Source organism: Abrus precatorius, unplaced genomic scaffold (genome assembly GCF_003935025.1).
Source record: "Abrus precatorius isolate BTA unplaced genomic scaffold, Abrus_2018 Scaffold10, whole genome shotgun sequence".
Lineage (NCBI taxonomy): Eukaryota > Viridiplantae > Streptophyta > Magnoliopsida > Fabales > Fabaceae > Abrus > Abrus precatorius.
In genome coordinates this window covers 16,727,627-16,753,346 of record NW_020874292.1, presented here as the reverse complement: position 1 = coordinate 16,753,346, position 25,720 = coordinate 16,727,627, and the positions used below count along the sequence as shown (strand labels likewise).

Sequence of the window (25,720 nt, the reverse complement as noted above, 5' to 3'; positions counted from 1 at the left end):
TAAACTGCTGGCTGTGAATTCTGTGTGAATTTCTTTTTAAGTTGTTTTTCCCATTCTCAAAATGAGATCACACTTGTATTTTAAAAAATGAGGCAGTTGCCACTAGGTGCATATATTTCTGAAAAGTGCATTGTGTTTTCATTAATCCACATGATCACTTATAAATGCCTAGTGAGACTTGAGCTGCCTATTTCTTTTTCTTGTGTGATTAATCAGATTTTCCTGCATTCTCTAGAACTTGCCCTTGTTCTTAATTGAATATGCATGTTACAGTTCTCACACACATGATAGAGGTCATGTTTGATATACTTAGTTAGCCTAAAATGCCTTCCCTTATGATTAATTGCCCTAGTTTACCCCTTTGAGCTTAATATTTTCGTTTCTTGAGTTAACTTCATTACAAGCCTTGCTGAAAAATCAATTTTACCATTCAAAGGAAAAGAGGCATAGTGAGTTTAATCAAGAATGAGTTTTAAAACTAAGTTTGGGGTAACATCCATTTATGTTGCTTAAGGACAAGCAAATTTTTAAGTTTGGGGTAGGGGAATAGCAAGCTATCTAAGTTTGAGTTCAAAAAGTCAGAAAGAAAGAACAAAAGTGCTGCAGAAAAATGAAAAATTATGCAGCAAAACTGTGGAAAGAGTAAAACATGAGTTCAAAAACAGAATCTGAGTTGAAAAGAGCAAAATAGAGATCAAAAAGAAGAAATTTACAGTAAACTATTGCAGAGAAAAAGAAAAAGAAATTCAAGGAAAAGAAAAGAGTAAATGGAAGTAAGAGAAGAAAAAGGAAAATGAAAATTCTGCTGCATAACAACAATTTGTTTGCTGCATAATTAAGGGATTTAATGTGAATTGATGCTAAACCAGACTAGTTTTAAAGTCATTCACTCAAAATGCCTCTGATCTTTTGAAATTGCAACGTGTTTCTTATTTTGTTCAGTATCTACCTTAACCTAAGCCCTGTTATAAACTGTAAAAAATCCTCTTGATGTGTGATTGGCTGTACTAAGCAGAGGAGATGGAGAAATTGGGCAAGCATATGGTAGAGTGTAACTGAATTGATGATTAAAGAGAGAAAACAGTACCTAAACACTGCTGAGAAATGAGGGAAACACTGTCCAGTGAGAAGTGATCATGATTTTTAATGTTTCTCACATGAACTTGGCTGATATATATTCACTTAGATAGCAATTCTTGCTTAAAATTTGATGAATGCATTGTGATTGCAATGATGAGTAATTGGATGAACATCTTGATTGAAAGTTTTGCAGAAAACACATAATTGGAAATTGAAAAATCTGAGAAAAGCAGTTTGCTAATTGGTTTTTGAAAAGTGGAAGAATTACCCTTGGTTTAGTTTGATTTGCTTGAGGACAAGCAAAAAATTCAAATTTGGGGTAGTGATGAATCCATATTTTGACTGATATTTTAGCATAATTCTAAAATATTTGATAAGAAAAATATATAAAGAAAGCAAAAAACTCAAAAAAAGAGAAGGAATTGAAGTTTTGTTTAAATTTGTAGTTATTTTAGCAATTGTGAAATTTTTGCTTAGGAATTAAGTTTTTAATCTTGTTTTTGAAGGAATAAATTGAGCAAGGATCATATCCATGGAGGTTTAATGACAAGGAAGAGGAAAGAAGCAAGTCTAGACTCCAAAAAAAAAACAAGAATAAGAAATTGCAGACTAAGATTGATCACTATTGTCAGTGAAAGTGATCACTTCAGAGCTCAAAGAAGAAGGAAAGCTCTGCGTAACCACTTTTATCATTAAAAGTGATAGTTCCAGAGAGGCAAAATATCAAGAAAGCTCTGCGTAACCACTATTGTCATCAAAAGTGATCGTTCCAGAGAGTCTTCAACTTGGCGAGTTGCGCGTAGTCACTTTTATCAGCAATAGTGATAACGCGCAACTACCTTGACTCTGCGTTGTCACTTTTATCATCAAGAGTGATAGTTTCAGAGAGCTCTCAATATCAGAAAGTTGCGTGTGGCCACTATTTCTGGAAAAAGTGTTAACGCACAACCAAAAACTCTCTGCGTAACTACTATTTTTCATAAAAGTGATGACGTGAAAATCTAGGAAATTTTATAAATACCAGAAACGATCCGAAAAAAAGGGGATTCTGTTCATTTTCAGTTTTTTTAGTTAGATTCTTGTTGGAGGAAGTGAGAGAGAGGAGTGGAGATTCGAATTTCAGAGCTTCACGAAGAGGAATTGGAGTGGAGCAAGCTTCCATGGCGATTCTGATTTTCTTCTTCTCTTCTTCTCTTTCTTTTCTTTTCTCTGCTGCCATGGCTGTGTAATTTGTTCATAGTTAGGGATTGTAGATCTGAAATAAATGTGTTGAATTGATTTTGGATCTGGATTTCAAGCTTTGGAATATATTGAGTGATTGATTATGCACTTTACATAGGAATTGAATGGAAATTTGATTAACTATTTTCAAAGGAACTCTTGTCAATGGAAATTGAATTTGTTCTTCAGATCTGAACCAATCACCAATATTATAGTTTTCTTAGGGATAAGGAACTTTGATCTTGCAATCTTTTGGTTTCTTATACTTAAAGCAATGTTGAATTAAATCATATCTAAGGAATTAGAATGTTTTAATTGAATGTTAGGTTCACTGAGTTAAGAAATTAACCTTTGAACAATAGAACGTGAAACTGATTGTTTTTCTTTCCAAATGCTTGTTAATTCAGAACTTTATTGATTAAACATGGGAGTTTTGGTGAAGCAATTCCCTAGCTATGGTTTCTTCCTCTGTTATCACCTAATTGTTTGTTCGTTGTTCTGTTTTCTGCAAGTTCATTTTACTTTTAATTGTTCTAGTTTGTTGTTATTACATGTTACTACTCTCCTTCCAATTTCGAAAAAGCTTAAATGGTTATAATTCTATGAAGTGGTATTTGAAACCTAAATTCCCTGTGGAGACGATATTTGGATCTTAAATTTACTCACTACTTGCTGCAATCCTAGTGCACTTGCTAGTGTTAGATTGCGAACAACACTTTCTTTCAAATACGCACTCCCAATGCACTGTGATCACAGATATTTGATGCCTCCTGCACTTCTTAAGGTCTTACACAACTAAGTAAATAGTTGTTGGTTAGCTCATGTACACAGATACAACATATATAATAACAATTCTCTTAACAAAGGTATAGTCAGGAAACGAATGTGAGGTCATGTGACGCATTTGTTGTAAAAAAAAGGTGTACACATACGTGAATGTTGCTCACTATCCTACATTTTCCCTAGATTTTCATATCATATCTGAACTTTATACTCCTAGTATATATTTGTAACTATTTACACTAGTTTCTTTCCTCACTTTGAACTCATCTCATACTCTTTTTCGTGTCAAACTCATTACTCAGGTAAAAGATTGTGCTTAATCAAGTACTTTTAGACTAAGTCCTAAACACATATACTACAAGAATATAGTACTAAACCCAATATTAGCCAAACATACTTCATTAACCTTTCACCATAATCCAATATCATTCAACTAAAGAATCGTACTTGCTCAAAATATTTCTGGACTAAGTCTTTATTGTATACAACAAACATACAATATAATTATCCCAAATCAACCAAATATATATCATTATAACTTTTCATAATACCTACATATCATTCAGTCATATATTTACATATAAAAAAAATACAAAAGTGCTCTCATGAGTACAAAATATTCATATATTTAATATGATAAAATAAAGTTCTCCTTACCTCGAAATGAAGTTTTGAAAGTAGATTTGTGAAGGATTTTGGTGAAAGAACTAAACTTTTCCTAAGTATCACAAAAGAGAGCATTTTGAGAAGTAAGAAATAAAAGCAAACAAATATTAGAGAACTAAGCTCTAAGAACTTACTTGGAATCGATTAGTTAAACTTCTAAGCCCAGATTCGAAGGAAGATTGAAGTTTAGGGAAGGTTTTTTTTTAAGAGAAGAGAGTGAGAGATTAGAGAGAGTAGAGAGAAGGTCGAAACTTGGATTGTAATCCAAGTTTTCTATGTTGAAAATCCTTAAATACCCCTTAACTCGCAACATTCTCGTAACAACGAGTCCTTTTCTCGTTGTAGCGCCTCAGTAAGAAAAACTAGACAATATTCTCCTTTTATTGTATGTCATTCTAGCTACACCTAGAGATCCTCTCTACGAGAATGCTGTTAATCATTCTTATTCACTTCTCGCTACAGCGAGAATCTCTAGAGAGTCAGATTTTGGATGTTCTTTCTTGCAACAGTGAGATATCTTGCAGTTTATACTATTTAAACTTTCTTAATTTCAATCAACATGCACAAACAAATAACATAAAATACAACAACAATAATAATAATAATAAAATGAGAGTGTTACACTCACAATCTTAATGGTTTAAAGTGTTTGTGTGTGCATGAAAATATAGTTTGCGGTCACTTTGGCTTCTAATTTGAAGCCAATAAAATTTGGAGTTGCTTATTCTATGTTACTTGATTACTTATTTACAATATTTTAACTATATTTTACTATTTTTAAAAGACCTAATTATATTTTTGATTTCTATAAAAATAATATTATTTGAAATTAGTTCTTAAGAGTATATTTAAGAGGAGATTTTTGAATGAGAAAAGAAAGGAAAACATATTTTTTAATTTTAAATTAAAAAAATTATATATTATTTATAATGGTAAATACATTATTAATACATTAAATTTTTATTAATATATTAATTTATATCTTTTATTTTTAAAAAATATTAAATTTAAATATATTTATTTAAAATATAAATTTATGAAGGAGGGCATAACATAAATCAACTTTACTGCTACTATAATTATACATGTAATTTGGTATATAAATGTAATATTTGGTATAATTATACATCTTTTCAATTAAATGTAAGTATAGAGATAAAATAAAACAATAAATATACATATAAATTATACAAATATTTTTACATATAAAAACTAACTTATAAAAAAATTTATATTGAAAGTAAAATATAATTTAAATCAAAATATAATCAACCCTTTCTTTGAAAATGACGAAACTGTTTTTGGTTCCAAAAATGCTCCCTTTAGTGACTCAAACACGGGCACTGCGACAACAGTTTTGTCTCTCCTGGTAAACAGAACGGAGAGCGAACAAGGGCAGACTGAAATTAACATGAAACAGGACTAGGATAGGAAGGATAACAATGGCAGAGAGCAGTCCGAGGGAAATCCAAATCCGAGCCCTAACCGGTGAATCTATCACTCTCCCCATCACTGCCACCACAACCATCCAAGACCTCAAGCCTCTGCTCAACCAGTCATTCCCACCCGCCACCGTCTCCTCCAGTTTCCACCTCTTTTTCAAGGCACACACACTTTCTCTTACAAAACCTCAACAACCATTTTCATTTCTATTCTACTTTTTAGAAGCGGTGGCATTTTCCCTCCAATGCGATGAACAACGTCATACACTAACACATTGCTATTTTCAGGGTGACAAATTGAGATTGCAGACTCAGATTGGGTCTTACCCCATCCAACGTGGCGAGTTTCTTGTCCTGATTCCTTTTGCTAAGAAGGAACCGAAGAAACCGGACCCTGTTCCGGCTTCTTTAAATGCTCCTCACACTGCTTCAGCCTCTAATCTAGCGGATTCCACGTGGTCCACTATAATGGAGGATTTGTCACATTTACGTGACACCTCTGACAGTGCCGATAAAACAGAGGAAGTGTTGGAGACCCAAACCAAAGTGGATTTAGGTTCTGAGAAGCAGATAGAGCTTCCATATCATCTCATATTGAATTCGTTGGAGTGTAGTGGCGAGTGTGCTCTTGGCGAGCGTAATTGCAAGGTTTTTGTGAAGGTTTTGGAGTCTGTGAATTGTTTATCGGACCTGCCTCTTGGCCACTGCAAGTTGTTGAAACGAGCACGTGTGAAGGGTTTAGCTAGTGATGCTGTTACGTGTTTGTGTCCACCGTGGCTGAAGATAGTAGTTAAGGCATTTGCTTTTATAAACACATTTTCCGCCTTTGTTCATTTGCAGCGTAGGAAATTGACCTCGTGTCTTTTGGAAGAGGCGCTTAATCAGCTTGCAGAGTTCGGGGTTCAACTTGGGCTAAGTGACATGGAGCATCTTTCCCTTCTTTGTCCTCATGTAAGTCGATTGATTTTATTTTATCTTTCATTTGTGTGGTGATATTTTATACATGTTTCTTCATCTTATGATTCGTGCTGTGATGTATGGTACGTCTAGTTTGTACTAAAGCTGAGGTTGTGGGAATAAAGATTGTTGCTTGAAATAATTATTATTCCCTGTTCAATACCATCTTTTTGTTATACTTAGTCTGGAAAGGTGAAATGTTACCAGCCTATTGTGTTTTCCTACTAATCTGTGGATGGAATCTGTTGCAGCTGATATGTTTTGGAGATGACATAGAGAACGTGGGTTTTGGTGATGTCATTGTTGTTGTTAACCGTTCAACTAGCAACAAAGATAATATTGAAGACAATTCTAAAAGAGGTATTTTGAAGATGTGTACTGTTGTTTTGCTGCTCTGGTGTTTACTGATATTCTTTTTTTACAATCAGGATAGTTTCTTTTATTTTGCTTGATATGTCTTCTTCATGTTTAATAGGGCGCAAGTGGTTGTATGTTTCAAAGATTGTAAGTACATTGAAGAGAAGGGACAGTTCCTTCCGAAAAAATCTAGGGTGGGCTTTTGAGCAGCTGCCGGTATGTTTTTCTACCTCTAACCTGCATTAATGATCCATTTGTGAACCCATTTATCTTATCTGCGAGTCTGCATTTGGCCTGATTGTAATAAATATACATTTACACCTGACTTGTGGTTGTACAAATATTATAGGATTTTCATTGTATGTTGGACATCCATATGCGTGAACTTCAACCGATATTTCTTAACAGTGTGGAATTGTTCCAAAGTAACGCATTATGGAGGAAGTATAGTGTTAAATGAGCTAGAGTTTTTGTATTGACACCTTGAAGTAGTGTTAAATGAACAAATGTCCTCACAATTAATTTGCAATATTGAAATTTCACTCTTATAAGTTATTAGATGTTTCTCTTGTTTCTTAAAGCAAGTGTTCATAATCTTGAAATCACATGCCATTGAGAAATAAAAAATAATTTGTCCTTATTTATTCTCTCCAAAACTAAAACCACCATGAGTTTTTGTGCATTTCCTTGCTTCACAACTAACTTGTTTGTTTAGATACTTGCTTAAGAAAATATTTTCTTCTTGTGGAAAGCCTTGAACTAACCTTTTAAATCCTTGTAAGATTTTTCTTCAAAAAGAGCTTCAGAACCTACTTGTGAGACATAAGCACTTATGAGATAATTTTTTGTGCAATAATTAACTTTAAAGATAATATTCTGTTCTTAAATGTTGTTACATCCACTGCATTCTTTGTCTAGATCTTGTTTGTAATGATACTTTGTCGGAGATCCAATAGAGTCAATGGGCCCAAGTGCTAATTTGATGGAGCAACAATCGAATAGGCTAACCGTTCAGAGGGTATATGTGAGAAGGAGTAAGAAGAACAAATTGATGATGTGGCAGGGGGTGTAGTGTGTTTGGTGTGGGCCTAAGGTGGTTTTGAGTAATTTTCTGTTATATTGGGATGAAGTGAGGAGAGAGGGCATCTTGGAAAAGATTATGGAATTCGTTAGAGATAGAGAGCTATAGCTCTCTATTAGGAGTCTTGCTCTGTGGACAGGAAGATCATTCCTGTATTTTCCTTTTGATCATTCGATAATATAAATAGCATTTCTCTTTCAAATATTTTGCGGTTGTTCTTTTATCCCTAAACGAATTCGCATCAAATGGTCCGACTTGCTGGATTCCGTTAGACTGTTTTCTTTTTCTTTACGCTTGCTGCCAAAAAAACAGGGAAGCAAGAAAGCAATGGATGCAAAAGTGATGGCATTGGAAGTAGAGGTCCAAGCACTAAAGGTAAACGGTTGATACCATACATACACAAGGTGTTGTACACCATGCATTGATTATGAAGAAGCTTGAAGCTCTTACCGAGAAGCATAAGAATGCTAAGGATGACGAAAGGGAATGCAGTGGTGATGATGAAAGTGTGCATGATGATGGAAGTGCAAAAAAGAAGTAGACAACCTCCAAGAACCATTTATCAGGGAAGAGCACGTATGGGTTTGGTTTGAAGAAATTACAAGGCTTTTAATGTACCATAGTCTAAACCTTTTAGTGTCTAGCTTTTTAGCTTTTTCTTCAACCTATTTAGTTTCTTGAAAACACATGATGTTAATCCTTCTTTGGATCAATTTCTGCTACTTCAAAAGACTTACCTATCAATTGTTAATGTACAAACATTTCATAAACTAAACCTAATCAAGCACTTTTGGACTAACTTTTTTTACCCATATCCATCCATAGAATGTTAGTACCCTTGCTCATTTAACCCTATATTTGGGTGCCAATGTAGTGACTCTTGCTTATTTGACATTGTACTAGAGCCATATAATATGTTACTTTTGTATAACGACTTAGCTTTAGCACAATACTATCGTGATTAGAGTAAGAGGAGATGAAACTTGATTGGGAGCATTTTAGGGAGTGCAGTCATGTTAGATTTGGGCCACCATTAAGTAAAAATCCCTTGGGAGAATGTTTCAACCTTAAATAGAAAGGATCTTTTGAGGAGTATCAGTGCCAATTCTAGTCACTCCTAGCACTGAATTTTGATCTAAACCTTGCTAACAACAAGTGGACCTCTTTACTGTTGGATTAGTAGAAGAGATTAAAATTGACCTTGAGTTGCATCAACTAGGGAATCTTGGAATTGCCATGAATATGGCTTGGGCATTAGAACACAAACAAGGGTATCTCAAGAAACCTTAACCTCAATAACCACTAAATTTATCAATAGCGGTTCTCTTGTTGTGACTAACTAGAGTTCTAATGTGAAGGAAGGCAGTCAAACAACAAAATCAATTGGGTGTAGCAATTGAGTAGCCTCTTCTGCACCATTTTTTCAAACAATTCGACCAGGGTGAAAATGGCAAAAAGGAGGGCTAAGGAACTATGCTATAACTATGATGAATCCTATTCGGTTTGACAAAGAGGCAAAAGGTTGTTTTTGATAGAAGTTCCTGATGATGGGATTGAATTAAAGGAATGTGTGATGTGATAATTAGAAGCTTATCCACAATTTGAGCTTGAGGACAAGCTCAAAGTTGGGCAGGGTAGTGGTGTTGTGGATGCATTCGTGGTTCATCAACTACAATAGATGCAGCATAACAATAGATATAATATAATTATAATTTTATTTGTTTCCTTTATTTGTAAAATCTAAATAATTGATTTAGGATATATTTCATTTATTAGTTGAGATCATATCATTTAAGATTCTTATCATAATTTAGAATTTGTTTCCTTTTATTAGATAAAGCTGTTTAGAATTCTTATCATAATTTAGGATTGTTTCCTTTTATTAGACAAGATCATATCATTGTCATGATTTAGGATGTGTTTCCTTTTATTAACTATATCATTTAGATTTACTTTCTTTGTATTAACAATCTTTAAAAGGGACTGACAATATTCAATAAAGGACAAGCAATAATACTCAGAATTAGTTACTTCAAAAAGGCTTTGTCAAGGACAGGTCTATTTCCCTATATTTCATATTCACTGTAGATCGAAAGAAGGATTCTTCAATGCCTAGACCTGTGACTAGGTCCTGTGTGAAGATTCATAACAACAGGATCAGAAATGATTGTATATGGGGAGAGATTGAGGTAGCACCTATTGAAGAGAAGATGATACAATTTGTTAAGGTAATTTGGATATGCAAAGGTCACTACTGTTTGGCTTTTAGCCTTGTGAAAAAGTGTAGAAGGAGACAAAAAAGATCGTTGGAGGAAATTATCAAAAGTGATAAGACCTTTAAATTCACAAATTCACTTGCAAATAGTTGGCTTTGTATAATAGGGAATTAGGATTTTGTTTGGATTTTGATTCATAAATTCTAAGTTATCAGGTAAGTTAGGCATGCAGCTGTTTTTGCTGAAGCAACTGATGCAGTAAAAGCTGGTAGACAGCAGCTGAAGTGATAGAATTCGGGAACAGAAGTAGGATAGATTGCAGTGGAATGATAAAAGGAGTGGGTTTTAGTGCTTAGAAACCTTTCAAGTATGAAACTATAGTATGAATGATGACTAAAGATGATAAATGTAGGTCCCAAGAATTGTGTTGACAACCCACAAAAGCACCTAGGCTTAACAGTCCAAGTAGCTAGGGGTCCTGATTCTAGGTTTGGTATGGTTTATGTAACAGGTGTTAGTGGGGTCCGGCCCAAAGGAGGGAAGGGGTTGGTGAGAGATTTGGGGGGTGGGGGTGGGGTGTGACTAATCTATTATACATGTAGGAGCAAAGGCGGAGGAAATATTGGGGAAAGTTATGTAGGGGAGGGTGTGAAGGGTTTTGTTACTGTAGATGAGTGCCTTTGTGTGTGAAACTTAGGCTTGCAGGTGTTTCTTCTTCTTTGAAGAATCATGCATTCACTATTTTGTTAGGATCCAATTGCAAAATATGGAACTTGAGTTTCATATTAGAAATATGAGATTCTAATGTGGGGCTTAGAAGACCTTGGGTTCTCCAACTATGACGGCTAGTTTTTTGTAGTATTGTTCATAGTAGTCAATAGCGGGCATGATTGCAGAGGAGCGGAGTAGAGTGGTTCCCTGCCGCAATTATGGGGCCGTCGCATCATAGTTTAGTGTAGCGGTTGTTGAGCCACAATTCACAGCCATGAAAGGGGAAAATTGCGGCCATTGCGACCGCTATGTCAAACAAGGGAAAGTTCCCCCCCTTCCCCCCTTTCTGAAAGTTGAAATGCTTTGAGGGGCGCAATATTGAGATTTCACCCCTTTTTATATTGCAATGCTCTGTGGTTCTTTGTCTTCGCAAGTCAAGATCGAACCCTACCTCTATCTCTCATTCTCTTGCTTCATCCTCCATTCTGGTTAAGTTCTGATCGTCTTTTTCATCTCTAATAAAACCAAATTTATTTCTAACTTGAATGGAGACATTTTCCAGTGTTTTTCTTCATTTCCAGTGAAACCTGAGCTATTTTTGACAAGATGTAGATGTTTTCCAATGATATAGGGACATTTTCTGGTGACTGGTCACTATTTGATCTATTTTCCTTATCTATTTTGATTGTCTTCAGAATAGCGGTCATCCTGCTATAGTGTTTTTGGGGTCGGCTGCTCCGTGCTGCTATCTGCGATTAACTACTATGATATTGCTCTTATAAGGTTCTTATCAATTGGTATCAGAACCTTTCACCATGTCGTCGCTTAGTTGCAAATGAGCTGCACAGGTGGTGATGCTGGCACTGCAATGTTTGCTTAGGATCAGGCAAAAGGCTAGTGCACAGCTAGCCCACTTGGCTGTTTGATAACCACGTCGTATCAAACAAGCTAGATTTTCTCAAAAATTTGTGCAATACAAGAAGCAAATCTAGGTCATCTCTCAAGGACATAAAATGCATTTTATTTTTAGTTCTATCATGCAATTTCAAATTAGATTGGGGGAGGATTTGTTTTGAATTTAAACGACAAAATAACAAAAACGAAAATTAAGGATTATGAAATTCAACCAATTCAAGATCTCAATCCCTACAATGCAATTCTCGTCGTTCACACAAATATAATCCCAACGAATTTCCAATCACACTAATTCAATGCGCATCAACAACCCTAAAATCTAAATCTAGATTATGAATTCCATCAAAACAAGAACCGCAATCGCAAACCCAATGCTTTAACAAAATTTAGAACAATTGATTGATTAAATTAGGTGAATCCAATTAATTCAAATCTGAAATTAACCTATTCTTTCTATTTAGGATGCAACGAAAATTCCATATCATGAAAAACGTAATTAACCTAATTAGAAAAGAGGATGGAAAGGAGAAATTCGATAAAACCTATTTTGAAACTCGAATGCAATGTAGTTTTTGAAACCTTGAACCGGTTGATGAATTAGCCTTGCTTCATAATCATGTTGCTCGACCAATTAGAGAAGGGGATGAAGTTTTCGAAAATAAAAGAGAGGGAGACGAGAGGAATCCTTACGAAAGCTTTTATTTAAAATTCTGAAAATTAAGGCAAAAAAGAGGGAAGAAGATCCCCACGCGAAATCATAAACCCTATTTAAAGACAAAATAATTGGGCTTAATTAAGGCCCAGCTTCCTAACAAGGTTCCTAAAACCCTAATTAAGTAATGTCAACAATAAAACCAAATTCTGAAAAATTCATTGCAGGACCGCAACATTGTGACGCAGTTTTGGGCCTGAAGATGTTCGAACTGGGCTTTTCTCGCAACAGAGAAGTTGTAGATCTCTCTCTTATCTTTCCAGGGACACCAATTTTGTCCAATTCCGAGTAGTGTAGCTCCAAATATGGTCTTTTCAAGAAACTGTGTCAAAACAAGAATTTATGGCGGGAATTAAGAAAGATTTAAATTTAAATCCTAAATGACTTACCAACACAAATCTAAACTAACACATTAAAATAATATACTAAAAAGACTCAATTAAATCGAAAACATAGAGAGAAAGATGTATTAAAATATGACTATCACTGTTGAGGCTTAGGAGCAGAGTGTTAGGATCCAATTGTAAGGTATGGGACTTGAGCACCACATTGTAAGTATGAGATTCTAATGTGGCGGTTTAAAAGGCTTTAGGTTTTCCAATGACAACAGCTAACTTTTGTGATATAGTGCTCCCAAGGTTCTTATCATGCTTTTTTCCGTCACTAAAATAATAAAAGGAAGTACAGTTTATTCATTTTCTTTTGATTTACCGTGAGTGAAAGTAAGGGGGTGCATTAGATTGTTTATACTAGTTTTATAAGACTTCACTAAATCTAGCTCAATATTTCAAAGCCCAAATAATCTTAATCTAAATCTTCTTTCTAAAAGGTCACATACTAGTCATGTGACCAATGGCTTAAGCCATAGGAAAACACTTTCAAGTAAAGAAAAAAGATTAAAACAGAAAAAATAAAAACAGAACTTTTTTATGCTGCTCCTGCATGAGTACCAATGTCTCAGTAAAATTAAAGATGTTGAATAATGTGCATTCTTATTTGCAGTTTGAATTTGGAAATGAGATCACTTTGGGAATTTCCTTGGAAGAGCTGCTTAAGGCAGTCAAGGACAATGATTTTATTAGGAACGAAGACAAATCAAAAAGTGTAAAGAGAAGCAAAACTACCTCAAAACCTGAATTAAACTATATTGGGTGTCAGGTATGCATTCATCTGTTACATATTTATTTTTAACTTAGTCTTTTGTATATAATCAACATTTATCAAATGAAAGAAGATAACGGTAGAAAGCATTAGAGTAACATACAATGTCGGTTTTCATGTCTAAAAATATGTGCATGTGTGTGTGTGTGTGTAAATAACTATGAAGTCAATGCTATTGATGCAGTTTCCCCTTTCTCTTTTTCCTTCTTGATCCATGGATTTATGTTATGACAATATCCATCCAACTTCCAACCAAAATAACATAGTTGGGGTAAGGATTTCAAAATTTTAATATGTTGTATGCATATATGTTTCATATATTGCCAAAATTTCCAACTGGTATTTGGTTTCATGTTGTTTGAGGAGATGTTTGTGAGAAATAATTGCATGTTGAAATATAATATTGGGAAATCAACATATGGATTTTGGGAAAGTGAAAAACAGCCTTTTGCTTCTCTTTGTACTGCTCAACGTGCACAATACTCTCCCTCTGAAATGCATGAATTATGAAGTTGTACTATTAGGAGAGACTATGTAATGCATTGCTTTATTTCACTTGTTCTTGGCATGGCAGGAGACTAAGTCTTTACTGGCTGTAGACATGGTTGATCATCTTCAGAAAGGAATTGGATCTGAAGGACAGGTCTTTTTATTTTATTGCAATAGCTTTTTGGGGTTTCAGAAGTATAACGTTGAAATCCTCAATTACTGTGATTAGCTGGATCTGCTGACTACCATGCATTGTAAAAAATACACAGCCAATAATGTTTATAGTCAAACTTAATATTCAATTTTGGGTCATGAGTATGTACCAAGGCATGTCTTACTCTACTAGTACCAAATGCTATATTATGAAGGTTTGGTTGATACAGATTGTGCATATTGAAGACATATGTGCCAGAGAAGCCATTTTTGGTGAGATCCCAATTGAACTATCAGAGAAAATGAGATCTGCTTTGAGGAGTATTGGAGTTTCCAAATTTTACACTCACCAGGTACAAATTTAATATGAGCAAATGGTGTCTTTGTGGCTAATAGTTTCTCTCTCTGACTAAAATATTTTCTGCTTCTTGGTTTACATAGGCTGAGTCTATACAAGCCTCCCTTCATGGCAAGAATGTTGTTGTGGCTACAATGACATCTAGTGGCAAATCTCTGTGTTATAACCTGCCAGTTCTAGAGTTGTTGTTCAAGAATTCATCTTCATGTGCTCTGTACATATTTCCGACAAAGGTTTGTTGCAGTCTGTCATTTAATTTCTTAATTCTAAAACCTAAATGCCTGCAAATAATCATGGCATCTTTCTTTTTTTTTTGGTGGGGGTTGTTGTGATAAGATGGCTAAAATAATTTATACATGCAGGCATTAGCTCAAGATCAATTAAGAGCTTTGTTATTCATGACAAAAGGATGTGGTGTTGACTTCAATATTGGTATATATGATGGTGACACTCCTCATAGTGAGAGGATGTGGCTACGTGATAATTCTAGACTGGTAATCTAATAACTAATTTCTCCTTTAGACCGGAGAGATTCTATTGAAATGTGCTTCATTTTATATATTACTGCAGTTGATCACAAATCCAGATATGTTACACATAACAATCTTGCCCCACCATCAACAATTTAGTCGGATTTTATCAAACTTAAGGTATTTCTATGGACTATTTGGTCAACCATATTCATCTGGGTATTTTTATGGAATATTGCTTGATGGATTGTTATTGAGTTGAGGTTTACTCTGTCTTAACCAATTAGGTTTGTGGTTATTGATGAAACTCATACTTACAAGGGAGCATTTGGATGCCATACTGCCCTTATACTGAGGAGGCTCAAACGACTCTGTTCACATGGTATGTGGAGCTTCAGGAAACATTTCCATAAAAAGTTGTCTGTTTGAATTTTCAGTGGCAACATGAATCCATTATTTACTTCCACTTGCAGTATATGGAGCTGTTCCTTCTTTTGTTTTTTCCACTGCAACATCTGCAAATCCTCGTGAGCATTCTATGGTAAATGATTCTTGAAAGTAGTCACCATTATCATACAATTAGTATTGAATCTTTTTTATCTTGCTGTTAGTCACACATGTACCTGACTTTTTAACGCATGCATGTTTTACTTTGTCTTTTGTTTGGATTATAATATTATCTGGTAATCTATGAATTGCTATACTTCCATACTTAGATTGAACCGTTGATTGTCCTGTCTCAGGAACTTGCCAATTTACATACGCTGGAGCTGTTTCAGAATGATGGAAGTCCATCTACAAGGAAACTTTTTGTCCTTTGGAATCCTGCTCTGCGGCCAAAAGCTGTGAGTTGTAGTTATGATGTTTTCTGTAAAGTTATATAGCTCTTATATTGTTAACTAAAGGCAAATTTTATGAGCTAAATTCGGTTGCTACATGATCACAGATCTTTAAAAATGTTCAGTTTGCAAATTGTACCAATGAGTTGGCAGATGACAATGCAAATTTTGTTCGTTCAAGGTGATAATCCCGATATGCATGGAAACAGCATAAAACTTTGCAACCATTGATTTTGATATATGTAGCCTTATGTTAACTTAACCTACTGCTTTAATCAACGAGAGTGCTGTTTTAGGCTTTCAGCTTGAATAATGTGTTACTGACTGTTAGGTAACCCCCATTAGTAGTTAGCTATGATGTTAGTCAGGGACATATTAGTAGTTAGTTATAATATATTAGTTAGTTAGCCTAATTAGTTAGTAATTTGGAATGGTTGAGATTGTAGAAGAAATAAGGCATATTGCCTCTATAAATAAGATCGGGGAAGAGAGAGGTCAGCTTGTCAATTGTGAAAGAGCTAGGGCCATTGGCTTAGGAGATCCAGTCCCTCAAAGAACTGTTGAGGGTGTGTGTTTTATTCTGTAATGTTGGGAGTTTCTTCTTGTATTTCTTAATAAAGATACCAGTTTCTATCACTGGTATCAGATATCTGATTCAGAGCTGTGGGTGAGGCAACATCTCGAATCTTGCTTTCAACCCCTTAGCAGTCAATTTCAACCTGGAGTGTTTGTAAATTTTCATCCCTCAAGTGGTTGAGCTGTGTGAGATTCTTGAAGGAATAACAAGTTCTTGGACAGAAATCACCTGAAACACAGTTGGAAAAAGCAAGAAGATGGTTTGAAACGAGAAGTTGGAGAAGCAATTTGATGAGATGCAGCGGGAAACAAGGGAACAGATGAATTTGATGAGGCAATCCATCACAGTGCTAAAAAATTTGATGGAACACAATATGAAAAGTGACCCAAAGCTTGGGATAGAGCATACGCAAAGAGAAATAGAGAAGAACCCAGCAGTTGAAGTGCAAGGAACCAATAATATTGTAGAAGAGATTGCAGAGATAGGTGATGCATATTCAGTTGAGTTGATGACAAAAATGGAATTTCAGAAATGCAATCAAATTCTTGACATAAAAGACCAGACCCAGCAAAAGGTAGTGAAGAACTTTGATGTCATCGGCTTCTGCCATTTGCAATATTGCAATTCTCAATAGAACCTTGGGTTCTTAGTACACTTGCAGAGGCAATGATACTCTGTTTCAGGACTAAAGACACAAAAGAACACAAAGTATTGGAAGAGATTGGATGCAGTCACATGCTTGTTTGATCCAGGAGGAATGGAAGCTATTTTTGGAATTGTTGTCTTGCTTCAATCAATTGGAATTTATTTCAGAAGGCACTTAATCCTTTACCTTGAGGTCAAGGTGAAACTTTAGGAGGGGAAGTATTGTTAGGTTAACTGTATTAATAGTTAGTAATGATATTACATGGGGACATATTAGTAGTTAGTTATAATATATTAGTTAGTTAGCCTTAATTAGTTAGTAATATGGGATGGTTGAGATTGTAGAAGAAATAAGGCATATTGCCTCTATATAAAATAAGAGGAAGGAAGAGAGAGAGAGGTCAGTTTTGTCAATTGTGAAAGAGTGAGGGCCTTTGGCTTAGGAGGTGCAGTCCCACTGTTGTGTTCACCAGAAAAAGAGGGTAGAAAGAAACAATCTTTATGAATTCTTTATTGAATTGATGAATATTGTGTATACAATTCTGTTTCCCAGAGCAAAGCTCCTCAGAGAATTTTTTCTGCCTAATTTCAGAAACTACTTTTCAAAAAAGACCCCTCACTATTCTCCCAGCTATTATTTATAACTGGCCTTAAAACAGAAAACTAACTCCTAGCTGTTACTGTTAACTGCTAACTAACATTATTAACTGTCCTCTTTCTTTTAGAGTACACCAGCCAAGGTTTGGGCCTTGTCTAAGTTAGTATTTACAAAGATATTAGGGTTAGGACCCTGACTCCTATCATTCTCCCCTTCTAGAAGAGCAGACTTGGCCTCAAGTCTGAAGTGAGGAAATTGGCTCAGCAGCACAGCTTCATCTTCCCAAGTAGTATCCTCTGGAGGACAGTGCTTCCAGTTGATCAGCCATTGTTTGCAAGGCGTGTTGTCCTTAGTAACTTCTCTTTGGGCTAGAGCAGCTTCGGGTTCAATTGTGGCTTCAAGTTCAACTTCAAATCCTCTAGGTAGATCAGGAGAGGTAGTGTAGTTAGCAATGGCCCTTTTTAACTGAGAAATATGAAATACCGGATGCACTCTTGAAGTTTCAGGCAGCTGTAGCTTATAAGCTACCTCACCAATCTTCTGCAGAATCTGCAGAATCTTGTAGGGCCCATAGAACCTAGCAGCAAGTTTAGGATTGATCCTGCGGACCACTGTTTTCTGCCTGTGGGGACGCAGTTTTAAGAAAACAAACTCTCCAACTTCAAAAGATATAGGTCTTCTTTTCTTGTCAGCAAAACGCTTCATTTGCTGCTGAGCCTTGTGCAGGTTAAACTTCAATTGAGAAAGAGCTTCATCACGGTCTAGTAGATCACTGGCTACTGCTTGTACCTTTGTTTCTCCAGGAAGGAACCGAGCAAGTCTTGGAGGAGGCCTGACATACACAATTTCAAATGGAGTAGCAGCTGCGGCAGTGTGGAAGGATGTGTTATACCAGAATTCAGCCCAATGCACCCATAGGGACCAGTTCCTTGGCTGTTCAGAGGCAAAGCACCTTAAATATGTCTCAAGACACCTATTTAGAACCTCTGTTTGATCATCCGTTTCAGGATGATATGAAGAACTCATATTTAGCTGTCCCCTGTAATCTGAAGAGCTCTTTCCAAAAAGAGCTAATAAAGAGTGGGTCCCTGTCACTCACAATTGAAGAGGGAATGCCATGTAAACGAACTATTTCTTTAGCAAAAATCTCAGCTACTGTTCTTGCTCTATAGGGATGTTTAAGCAGTATGAAATGCCCATATTTGGACAACCTGTCTACTACTACCAAAACTGCCTCATAGCCTTTAGATTTCGGAAGCCCTGTAATGAAGTCCAATGAAATAGCATCCCATACCAAAGAAGGAATAGGTAGGGGCTGAAGTAAACCTCCTGGGTAAGTAGCTGCATACTTTTGTCTTTGGCAGATATCACAACTTCTGATAAACTCCAGGATTCTCTTTTTCATGCCCACCCAGTAAATATTTTGAGCAATCCTCCTATAAGTTTTCAGAAAACCTGAATGTCCACCCTCCGGAGAAGCATGAAATTCTTCCAAGAATTGAGGAATGTAAGAGGAAGTAGAAGGTATAACTATGCTCCCTTTATGCAGTAAGATCCCATTCTGAATAGAATAACCTGCCCTTGTTACAGAATTTTGCTGTAAATCAGTCTTCATCCTTTGAATAAAATCATCCTCCATTATCTCAGAAACCTTGCAGCCATACGGGATAAGACAAAATAGCATTTAGCTCAATATCCTCGTAGATTCGTGAAAGGGCATCTGCTGCCTTATTTTCAGTCCCCGCCTTATAAACTACTGTGAATTGGTATCCAAGTAACTTGGATAACCAATTTTGCTGAGCAGAGGTGGTAATTTTCTGATGAAGAACTTCCTTCAAACTCTTCTGATCAGAAAAAATAGTGAACTTCCTCCCAATCAAATAATGACGCCAATGCTGGATGGACAAGACCAGAGCCATCAGCTCCCTCTCATAAGCTGATTTAGACAACTGTCCTGCAGAAAGGGCCTTGCTGTAAAATGCAATAGGTTGCTGTTGTTGCATAAGAACAGCTCCTATACCACTCCTGGAGGCATCACATTCAATCTGAAATTCTTGTGAAAAATCAGGCAATCTCAACACAGGAGCAGAAGTGACTACTCTCTTCAATTTCTGAAAAGCTTGTTCAGCCCTTGGATTCCACGCAAAGGCCTCCTTCTTGGTTAACTCAGTGAGAGGTTTAGCTATTTTCCCATAATTCAAAACAAATTTTCTGTAGTACCCTGTCAGCCCAAGGAACCCTCTCACCCCCTTCACATTCTTAGGAGTTGGCCAGTTTAAAATGCTGCTTACCTCAGGGTCCATTGTCACCCCATTTTCAGTAATCACATGTCCAAGGTACTCAATCTGACTTCTACCGAAACTACATTTTTTTATATTAGCAACAAACTGATGTTCCCTAAGAACTTCCAGAACCTTAGAAAGATGCAAAACATGTGTAGACCAGTCCCTACTGTAAACTAGTATGTCATAAAAAAAACCAATACAAAGTGACGAAGGAAAGGCCTGAAAACCTGATTCATAGTAGATTGAAAGGTGGCTGGAGCATTCATTAGGCCAAAAGACATGACTAGGTACTCATAATGACCTTCATGAGTTCTAAAGGCTGTTTTACCAATGTCTTCCTCTTTAACACGTATTTGATGATACCCGGATCGTAAGTCCAGTTTAGAAAAAAACTTCATTCCATGTAACTCATCAAGCAGCTCATCCACCACTGGAATTGGGAACTTGTCTGGAACTGTGACCTTATTTAACTCCCTATAGTCCACACACATTCTCCATGAAGAATCTTTCTTCTTGACTAAAATCACTGGACTAGAATAAGGACTGGTGCTATGCCTTATTATCCCAACATTCAGCAGCTCTTTTACTTGCCTCTCTATCTCATCCTTGTGATGGTGGGGGTATCTATAAGGTCTGACACTTACTGGACCAGTACCTGGGTATAAAACAATTGAGTGCTCAATGGCCCTTTTGGGAGGTAATCCCTTCAATTCTTCAAATAAAATAGCATGCTGCTGCAGTAAACCCTGCAGCTCATCTAATTGTTGGGGTTTCAACTCATTGACATTCGCAGGGAATTCCAGAGTTCCTTTCTTCCAATTTAGACCTTCAACCTTGCAAAGTTGACCCTCTAAGAGCTCATTGAAAGTAGGGACAACATTCTTTCTTTTACCACCAATTCCCTTTAACTCTACTGGGCGACCATCCACTTGGAAAGTCATAGAGAGGTCCTTCCAATCGATTATCATTTTCCCTAGTGTCTTCAGCCAAGCAATTCCCAAGATCATCGTCCAGGCCTCCTAGATCAAGTATGTGTGCATCAATCTGAACATTGAATAGCTCCAAGATATAAATGAACTTTAGGGCAAGTTCCCAAAGTTTTAACTCTGTGACCATCTCCCAGTTTTACTCCAATACTTTCTTTGTCTCCCACCTTTAGGCCCAAAGCTTGGACCACTCTTGGAGATATAAAGTTGTGGCTGGCTCCGCTGTCAATCAACAAAATGATTGGTACTTCTCCCAATCTGCCTTCTAATTTCATTGTATTAATGTCCCCATGTGAATTCCCAATCAGCCCTAATAAATCCATTGAAGTACAATGTAGCTGTTCCTCTTCAAACCCATCAGATTCCACTTCCAATCTTACCCTTTCCCCTGACTCACTAATTCCTTCATCCTCCTCCAGAATCACCAATCTTAATTGCCTATCTTGTCGATCTGCACAAACATGAAGAGGATGGAACTTCTCTCCACACCTAAAACATAAGCCCTTATTTCTCCTTTCCTGAATCTCCCTATTAGACAGGTGTCTCACTCCCCTATCCTTGTATGTGGAATGGACAGGCCTCTGATTGACAGAGGTGGAAGAACCCACTGAAGCTACTGGTCCCCTTTTTGCGAAAGATGAAGAATTACCACTTCCAAAATTGGACTTAGACTTTGTCTCAGCCTGCGCTTGAGCATTTTCACATTGTGAATGCCCTAGATTTCCCCTGAATCCTCGAGAAAGAGCTCCATTACCCCATAATCTGCTACGCACATTTGAGCTATCCATAGACCCAACAATTTCTGCCTCCACACACCTAGCCATTCGAATAGCATCCAAATGATCCTTGGGCTGAAGTGTACGGACTCGCAACCTGATTTGCTCCTTCAGTCTTTTCATGAAAAATGCCACAAATTGATTCTCTGGCAAACGTCCCACCTGGGCAGCAAGAAATTCAAATTCTTCAATGTACTCTTCCACGACCCTTTTCTGTTTTAGGTCAGCAAGCTCTTCGAAAGGATCCTCCAAACGCCCCCCTCCAAAACGTAATTGCAGCGCATTCCTGAAAGATTTCCAGCTGGGAACAGTCTCAGAATCAAGCTAAGTTTGGAACCAGTAGATTGTTCCTCCCTCCATGCTCAATCTTGCGAGTTTAATCTTGTTGAAGTCCGATATTCCTTGAACTTCAAAATATGTTTCAGCCCTCGTGATCCATCCCCTTGGATCAGTCCCATTGAATGACGGCAGTTCCACTTTCTTTGCCATCAAACGAAACTCAGTTAACGCATCAGCGTCCGCATTATGCAATGTTTCCTGTTCTTCAGCACCTGAATTACTTTGTCCCAGATTCTGTCCCAACGAGTCATCATGTTTGGCAATGAAGTTCTAAACCAAATCTTCAAGACCTCCCAACCTCCCAGTCAGCGTTTCCATGAATACATCCAATCTTTCCTCCAAGGAATTCATTCTTTCCTCAACAGCATCACTGTGTTGACCTTCATTTGCACTACGCTTCGTCATCTTGAAATTTCTTGCTGGACCACACCTTTCTGTTTCTCCCCCAAGGATCCGGTAGGTCGGACCAATGTTGTGTTCATCAGAAAAAGAGGGTAGAAAGAAACAATCTTTATGAATTTTTTATTGAATTGATGAATATTGTGTATACAATTCTGTTTCCCAGAGCAAAGCTCCTCAGAGAATTTTCTCTGCCTAATTTTAGAAACTACTTTTCAAAAAAGACCCCTCACTATTCTCCCAGCTATTATTTATAACTGGCCTTAAAACAGAAAACTAACTCCTAGCTGTTACTGTTAACTGCTAACTGCTAACTAACATTATTAACTGTCCTCTTTCTTCTAGAGTACACCAGCCAAGGTTTGGCCTTGTCTAATTTAGTATTTACAAAGATATTAGGTTAGGACCCTGACTCCTATCACCCACAAAGAACTGTTGAGTGTGTTTTATTCTGTATCGTTGGGAGTTTCTTCTTGTATTTCTTAATAAAGATACCAGTTTCTTTCACTCACCTACTCTTGGAAAAGTTTAAGTTATTATATGCATGCCAAGAATGATTCAATACCTCCAATATTCTACCTCATACAAGAGCCCAATAAGCTTAAAGCATGGTCGGTGCATTTGACCTTGGACTATTATTTGATTTAATTATAAAGGTTAAAAGAATGAAGCACTGTGGATTTAACTTCTGATCGCTTGGTCTGAGACTCCACTACCACCGTTCAGGATCAGCTTTCCTAAAGCTGTTATGTAGAAGACTAGGAATAGTTTTATATCTAAATAGTAAAGAAACCCATGCTCTGCACCGAGGAGAGACAAGAGAGAACTGTTCAATCTCAATGTAATGAAAAAAGAAAAACAAGTAAAACTTGCTGGTGGAATTTTTTTTAATCGGAAGTCAATACCTGTCCATACCCTGAATAGGTAGTTATAGGTATTATAAAAGAATTCTTTTCTAATAATTTATGTTCATGTTAATGGACAAAGCCTCCTTGGAATTTTCAGAACAGTATATAATTTATAGTAATAAACAATGAGAGAATTTTCAGAACAGTATACAACTCATATTAACATGCTGTATCAAAATGAAGTGTTAAATACTGAAATTGTTTATGAATTGTACACATTCTATGGTTTGTATGTAGTATTCTTAAGTATCTTTAGTTTGAATGCCTTGTGTGTCCTGTTGTCATTTTTTTGCAGCTCGATTGTGGATGTTTCACGCCTTTTTGCAGAAATGGTTCAGCACGGTCTTCGCTGCATTGCATTTTGTAAATCACGGAAACTTTGTGAGCTTGTTTTATCCTATACGTATGTCAAAACAATTTCATGTACTTGTGTAGTTTAGTAGAATCAATAATGTGATAGAATAGTTTGCTTTTTTTAGATTTGATTTTTGTTATTTGATATTCATTTTGGAATTCAAGTGTATGGTTTTTTAGTTGTTAAAAGGGAAGATGCTCATGCAATTTGAATGGCTGTAAAATGTCATAGACATGATATTCTTCACGAGACAGCCCCACATCTGGAGGATTCCATATGCGCATATCGTGGTGGCTACATTGCAGAGGTCAGTTTTTCTTTTCAGGTTTTAAAAAATAGGCATTTAATGTGTGTGTGGGCACATCATCCTGTCTATAACATTGTCATGTGCAATTTCATTTTTGTGTTAATCATATACTTGAGAATGGCAATCTACTGAAGTAATCACTTGCAAAATTCTTACTTTATGCACTTCATTTTCATCTTTTGCCTTACTTATATCATTGTCAATATTCATGTTGAGAATATTTGTATTTCCATATTTACCTTCTTTCCTTTTATATAGGAATTTGATTGATTATGTAAATAATGTAATTAGGATTCTGCTGTAATTACTTAATCCCTATAATCATGGGATCTAGTTTTGTACAGATCTATATTATAAAAACCTCTGAATAACAATCAGACCACCAAGTTTTTACCCTAATTATTCTCTGTCTCAAGTTGGTATCAAAGCCTATTTAGTTTGAATGTTGGGCAGCCCACAGATGTCCAGTCTTGTTGGGTCCACCCATGCAGATGTCTAGTCCTGTAAATTTAACGCACTAGATGTCTAGTCCTAGGCATGAGGGAGGTGTATTAAGATGTCTCACATTGGTTAGAAATAGAGACAGAATACTTCTTATAAGGGCTAGGGCAATCTTCCTCTTATGAGCTAGTTTTTGAGATTGAGTTAGGCCCAAGTTTGTATCAGAGCTCATATTCTGTGGGCCTGATAAAACAAACTATAGTATCGCACAATACCGCAACCCAAGTTGTCCCGACGTCTAGCCACCATTTGGCCTGTGACTTCGGCACTAGCCCTAGAAGTCTCTGATCGGCTGTCCCACTGATCATCATCGTCTCCCGGCGTCTCATGCGTCGCCACATGCACTTACCATAAAACCAGGCCGTTGGCGCGTGAAAGCCACGTGCCACCCTGCACAACTCTATTTGTCTCGCCGTTGGTCCTGTTCACCTCGTCAGCAAACCCTCTGTCTCTTCTAGGTGTCCTTTTCCAGGTTGGTGAGCTGTGTTTAGTCTCCTTCGTCTCTCATCCAACTTAGTCATGGCTTCAGACCCAACAGAGTCAAGTCAATTGCCACCCCCTGACAACATTGGACCCTGAAATAAAAATCCTGTATCCTTTGTCTTCTTTGAAAATCCATCCATAACTTCAGAAAAAATTAATGGGAAAAATTATATGAATTGGCAAGCTGCGGTGGAAATATGGTTTTGGGGTCAAGGTCTCTAACCATTTGACTAAGACGGCAAGTGACATTAATCCCAAGGCTGATTATCAGTTAGTTTCACTTCTATGGCAGTCCATTGATCCGAAGTTGTTAGTCCACTTTCATACTTATAAGACATGTTACGATATATGGAAGAAAGCTCATAGTGTCTATTCAAATGATGTTTAGCATCTCTACGATGTTGTACATAATTTAGCTGCACTTAAAATGATAGATAACGATCTCCCATCATATTTGAATAGAGCACAGTCCACCATTGATGAAGTTAAATTGGTTTTGACAGGAGATGACCTTCAAAAAGTCTTAGACAAGATTGATAACATGTGCATGGTGTTAATCGTTGATGGCCTTCACAAAGATTTTGAATCTGTTCGGAACCAAATTTTCACAAATTCCAGTGTACCTGCAGCAGAGAATCTCATTGATCGTCTGTGGCATGTTCCCTCACCAGAAACTATGATAGGAATTTTTGCCAACAAGGTTTGGAGTCTTTTGTATTCTTCTCTAATGTGATCAGCCGTGGAGGTCAAAGTTGTGGTCAAGGTGGTGGAAGAGGAGGTCGCAGTTTTGGAAATAGTCCACAATGCTCTTATTGTAAACATATGGGCCACACTCAAGATAATTGTTATTCCTTAATTGGGTTTCTCGAGAAATCAGCCTGTGACAGATTCTCAGTCTTCCGCTGTGGAAAAGCAAATTGACCTTGGTGGAGACAACCAGAATATTTTGT

General features: G+C 36.6%; 1 protein-coding gene and 1 pseudogene across 6 annotated transcripts in view; both read left to right on the top strand.

Annotated features, from left to right (window-relative positions):
- The window catches only part of LOC113851966, a 221,694-nt pseudogene that overhangs the window by 75,528 nt on the left and 120,446 nt on the right, over window positions 1-25,720 (top strand).
- The window catches only part of LOC113852955 (uncharacterized ATP-dependent helicase YprA), a 30,341-nt gene continuing 9,706 nt past the window's right edge, over window positions 5,086-25,720 (top strand). For 5 of the 6 annotated variants that reach the window (XR_003502468.1, XM_027483377.1, XM_027483375.1 and 2 more), the window contains exons 1-16: window positions 5,086-5,354; window positions 5,481-6,143; window positions 6,401-6,509; window positions 6,625-6,722; window positions 13,144-13,299; window positions 13,877-13,945; window positions 14,175-14,297; window positions 14,386-14,535; window positions 14,665-14,796; window positions 14,873-14,952; window positions 15,060-15,154; window positions 15,246-15,313; window positions 15,516-15,617; window positions 15,719-15,792; window positions 23,420-23,527; window positions 23,711-23,786. Coding sequence is in view for 5 of the 6 variants with exons in the window: in XM_027483377.1 (XP_027339178.1) it covers window positions 5,193-5,354; window positions 5,481-6,143; window positions 6,401-6,509; window positions 6,625-6,722; window positions 13,144-13,299; window positions 13,877-13,945; window positions 14,175-14,297; window positions 14,386-14,535; window positions 14,665-14,796; window positions 14,873-14,952; window positions 15,060-15,154; window positions 15,246-15,313; window positions 15,516-15,617; window positions 15,719-15,792; window positions 23,420-23,527; window positions 23,711-23,786 (2,265 nt within the window). In the remaining variant the exon portion in view is untranslated. The remainder of the gene's footprint in view (window positions 5,355-5,480; window positions 6,144-6,400; window positions 6,510-6,624; window positions 6,723-13,143; window positions 13,300-13,876; window positions 13,946-14,174; window positions 14,298-14,385; window positions 14,536-14,664; window positions 14,797-14,872; window positions 14,953-15,059; window positions 15,155-15,245; window positions 15,314-15,515; window positions 15,618-15,718; window positions 15,793-23,419; window positions 23,528-23,710; window positions 23,787-25,720) is intronic. The other variant, XM_027483376.1, reaches the window with a different exon arrangement.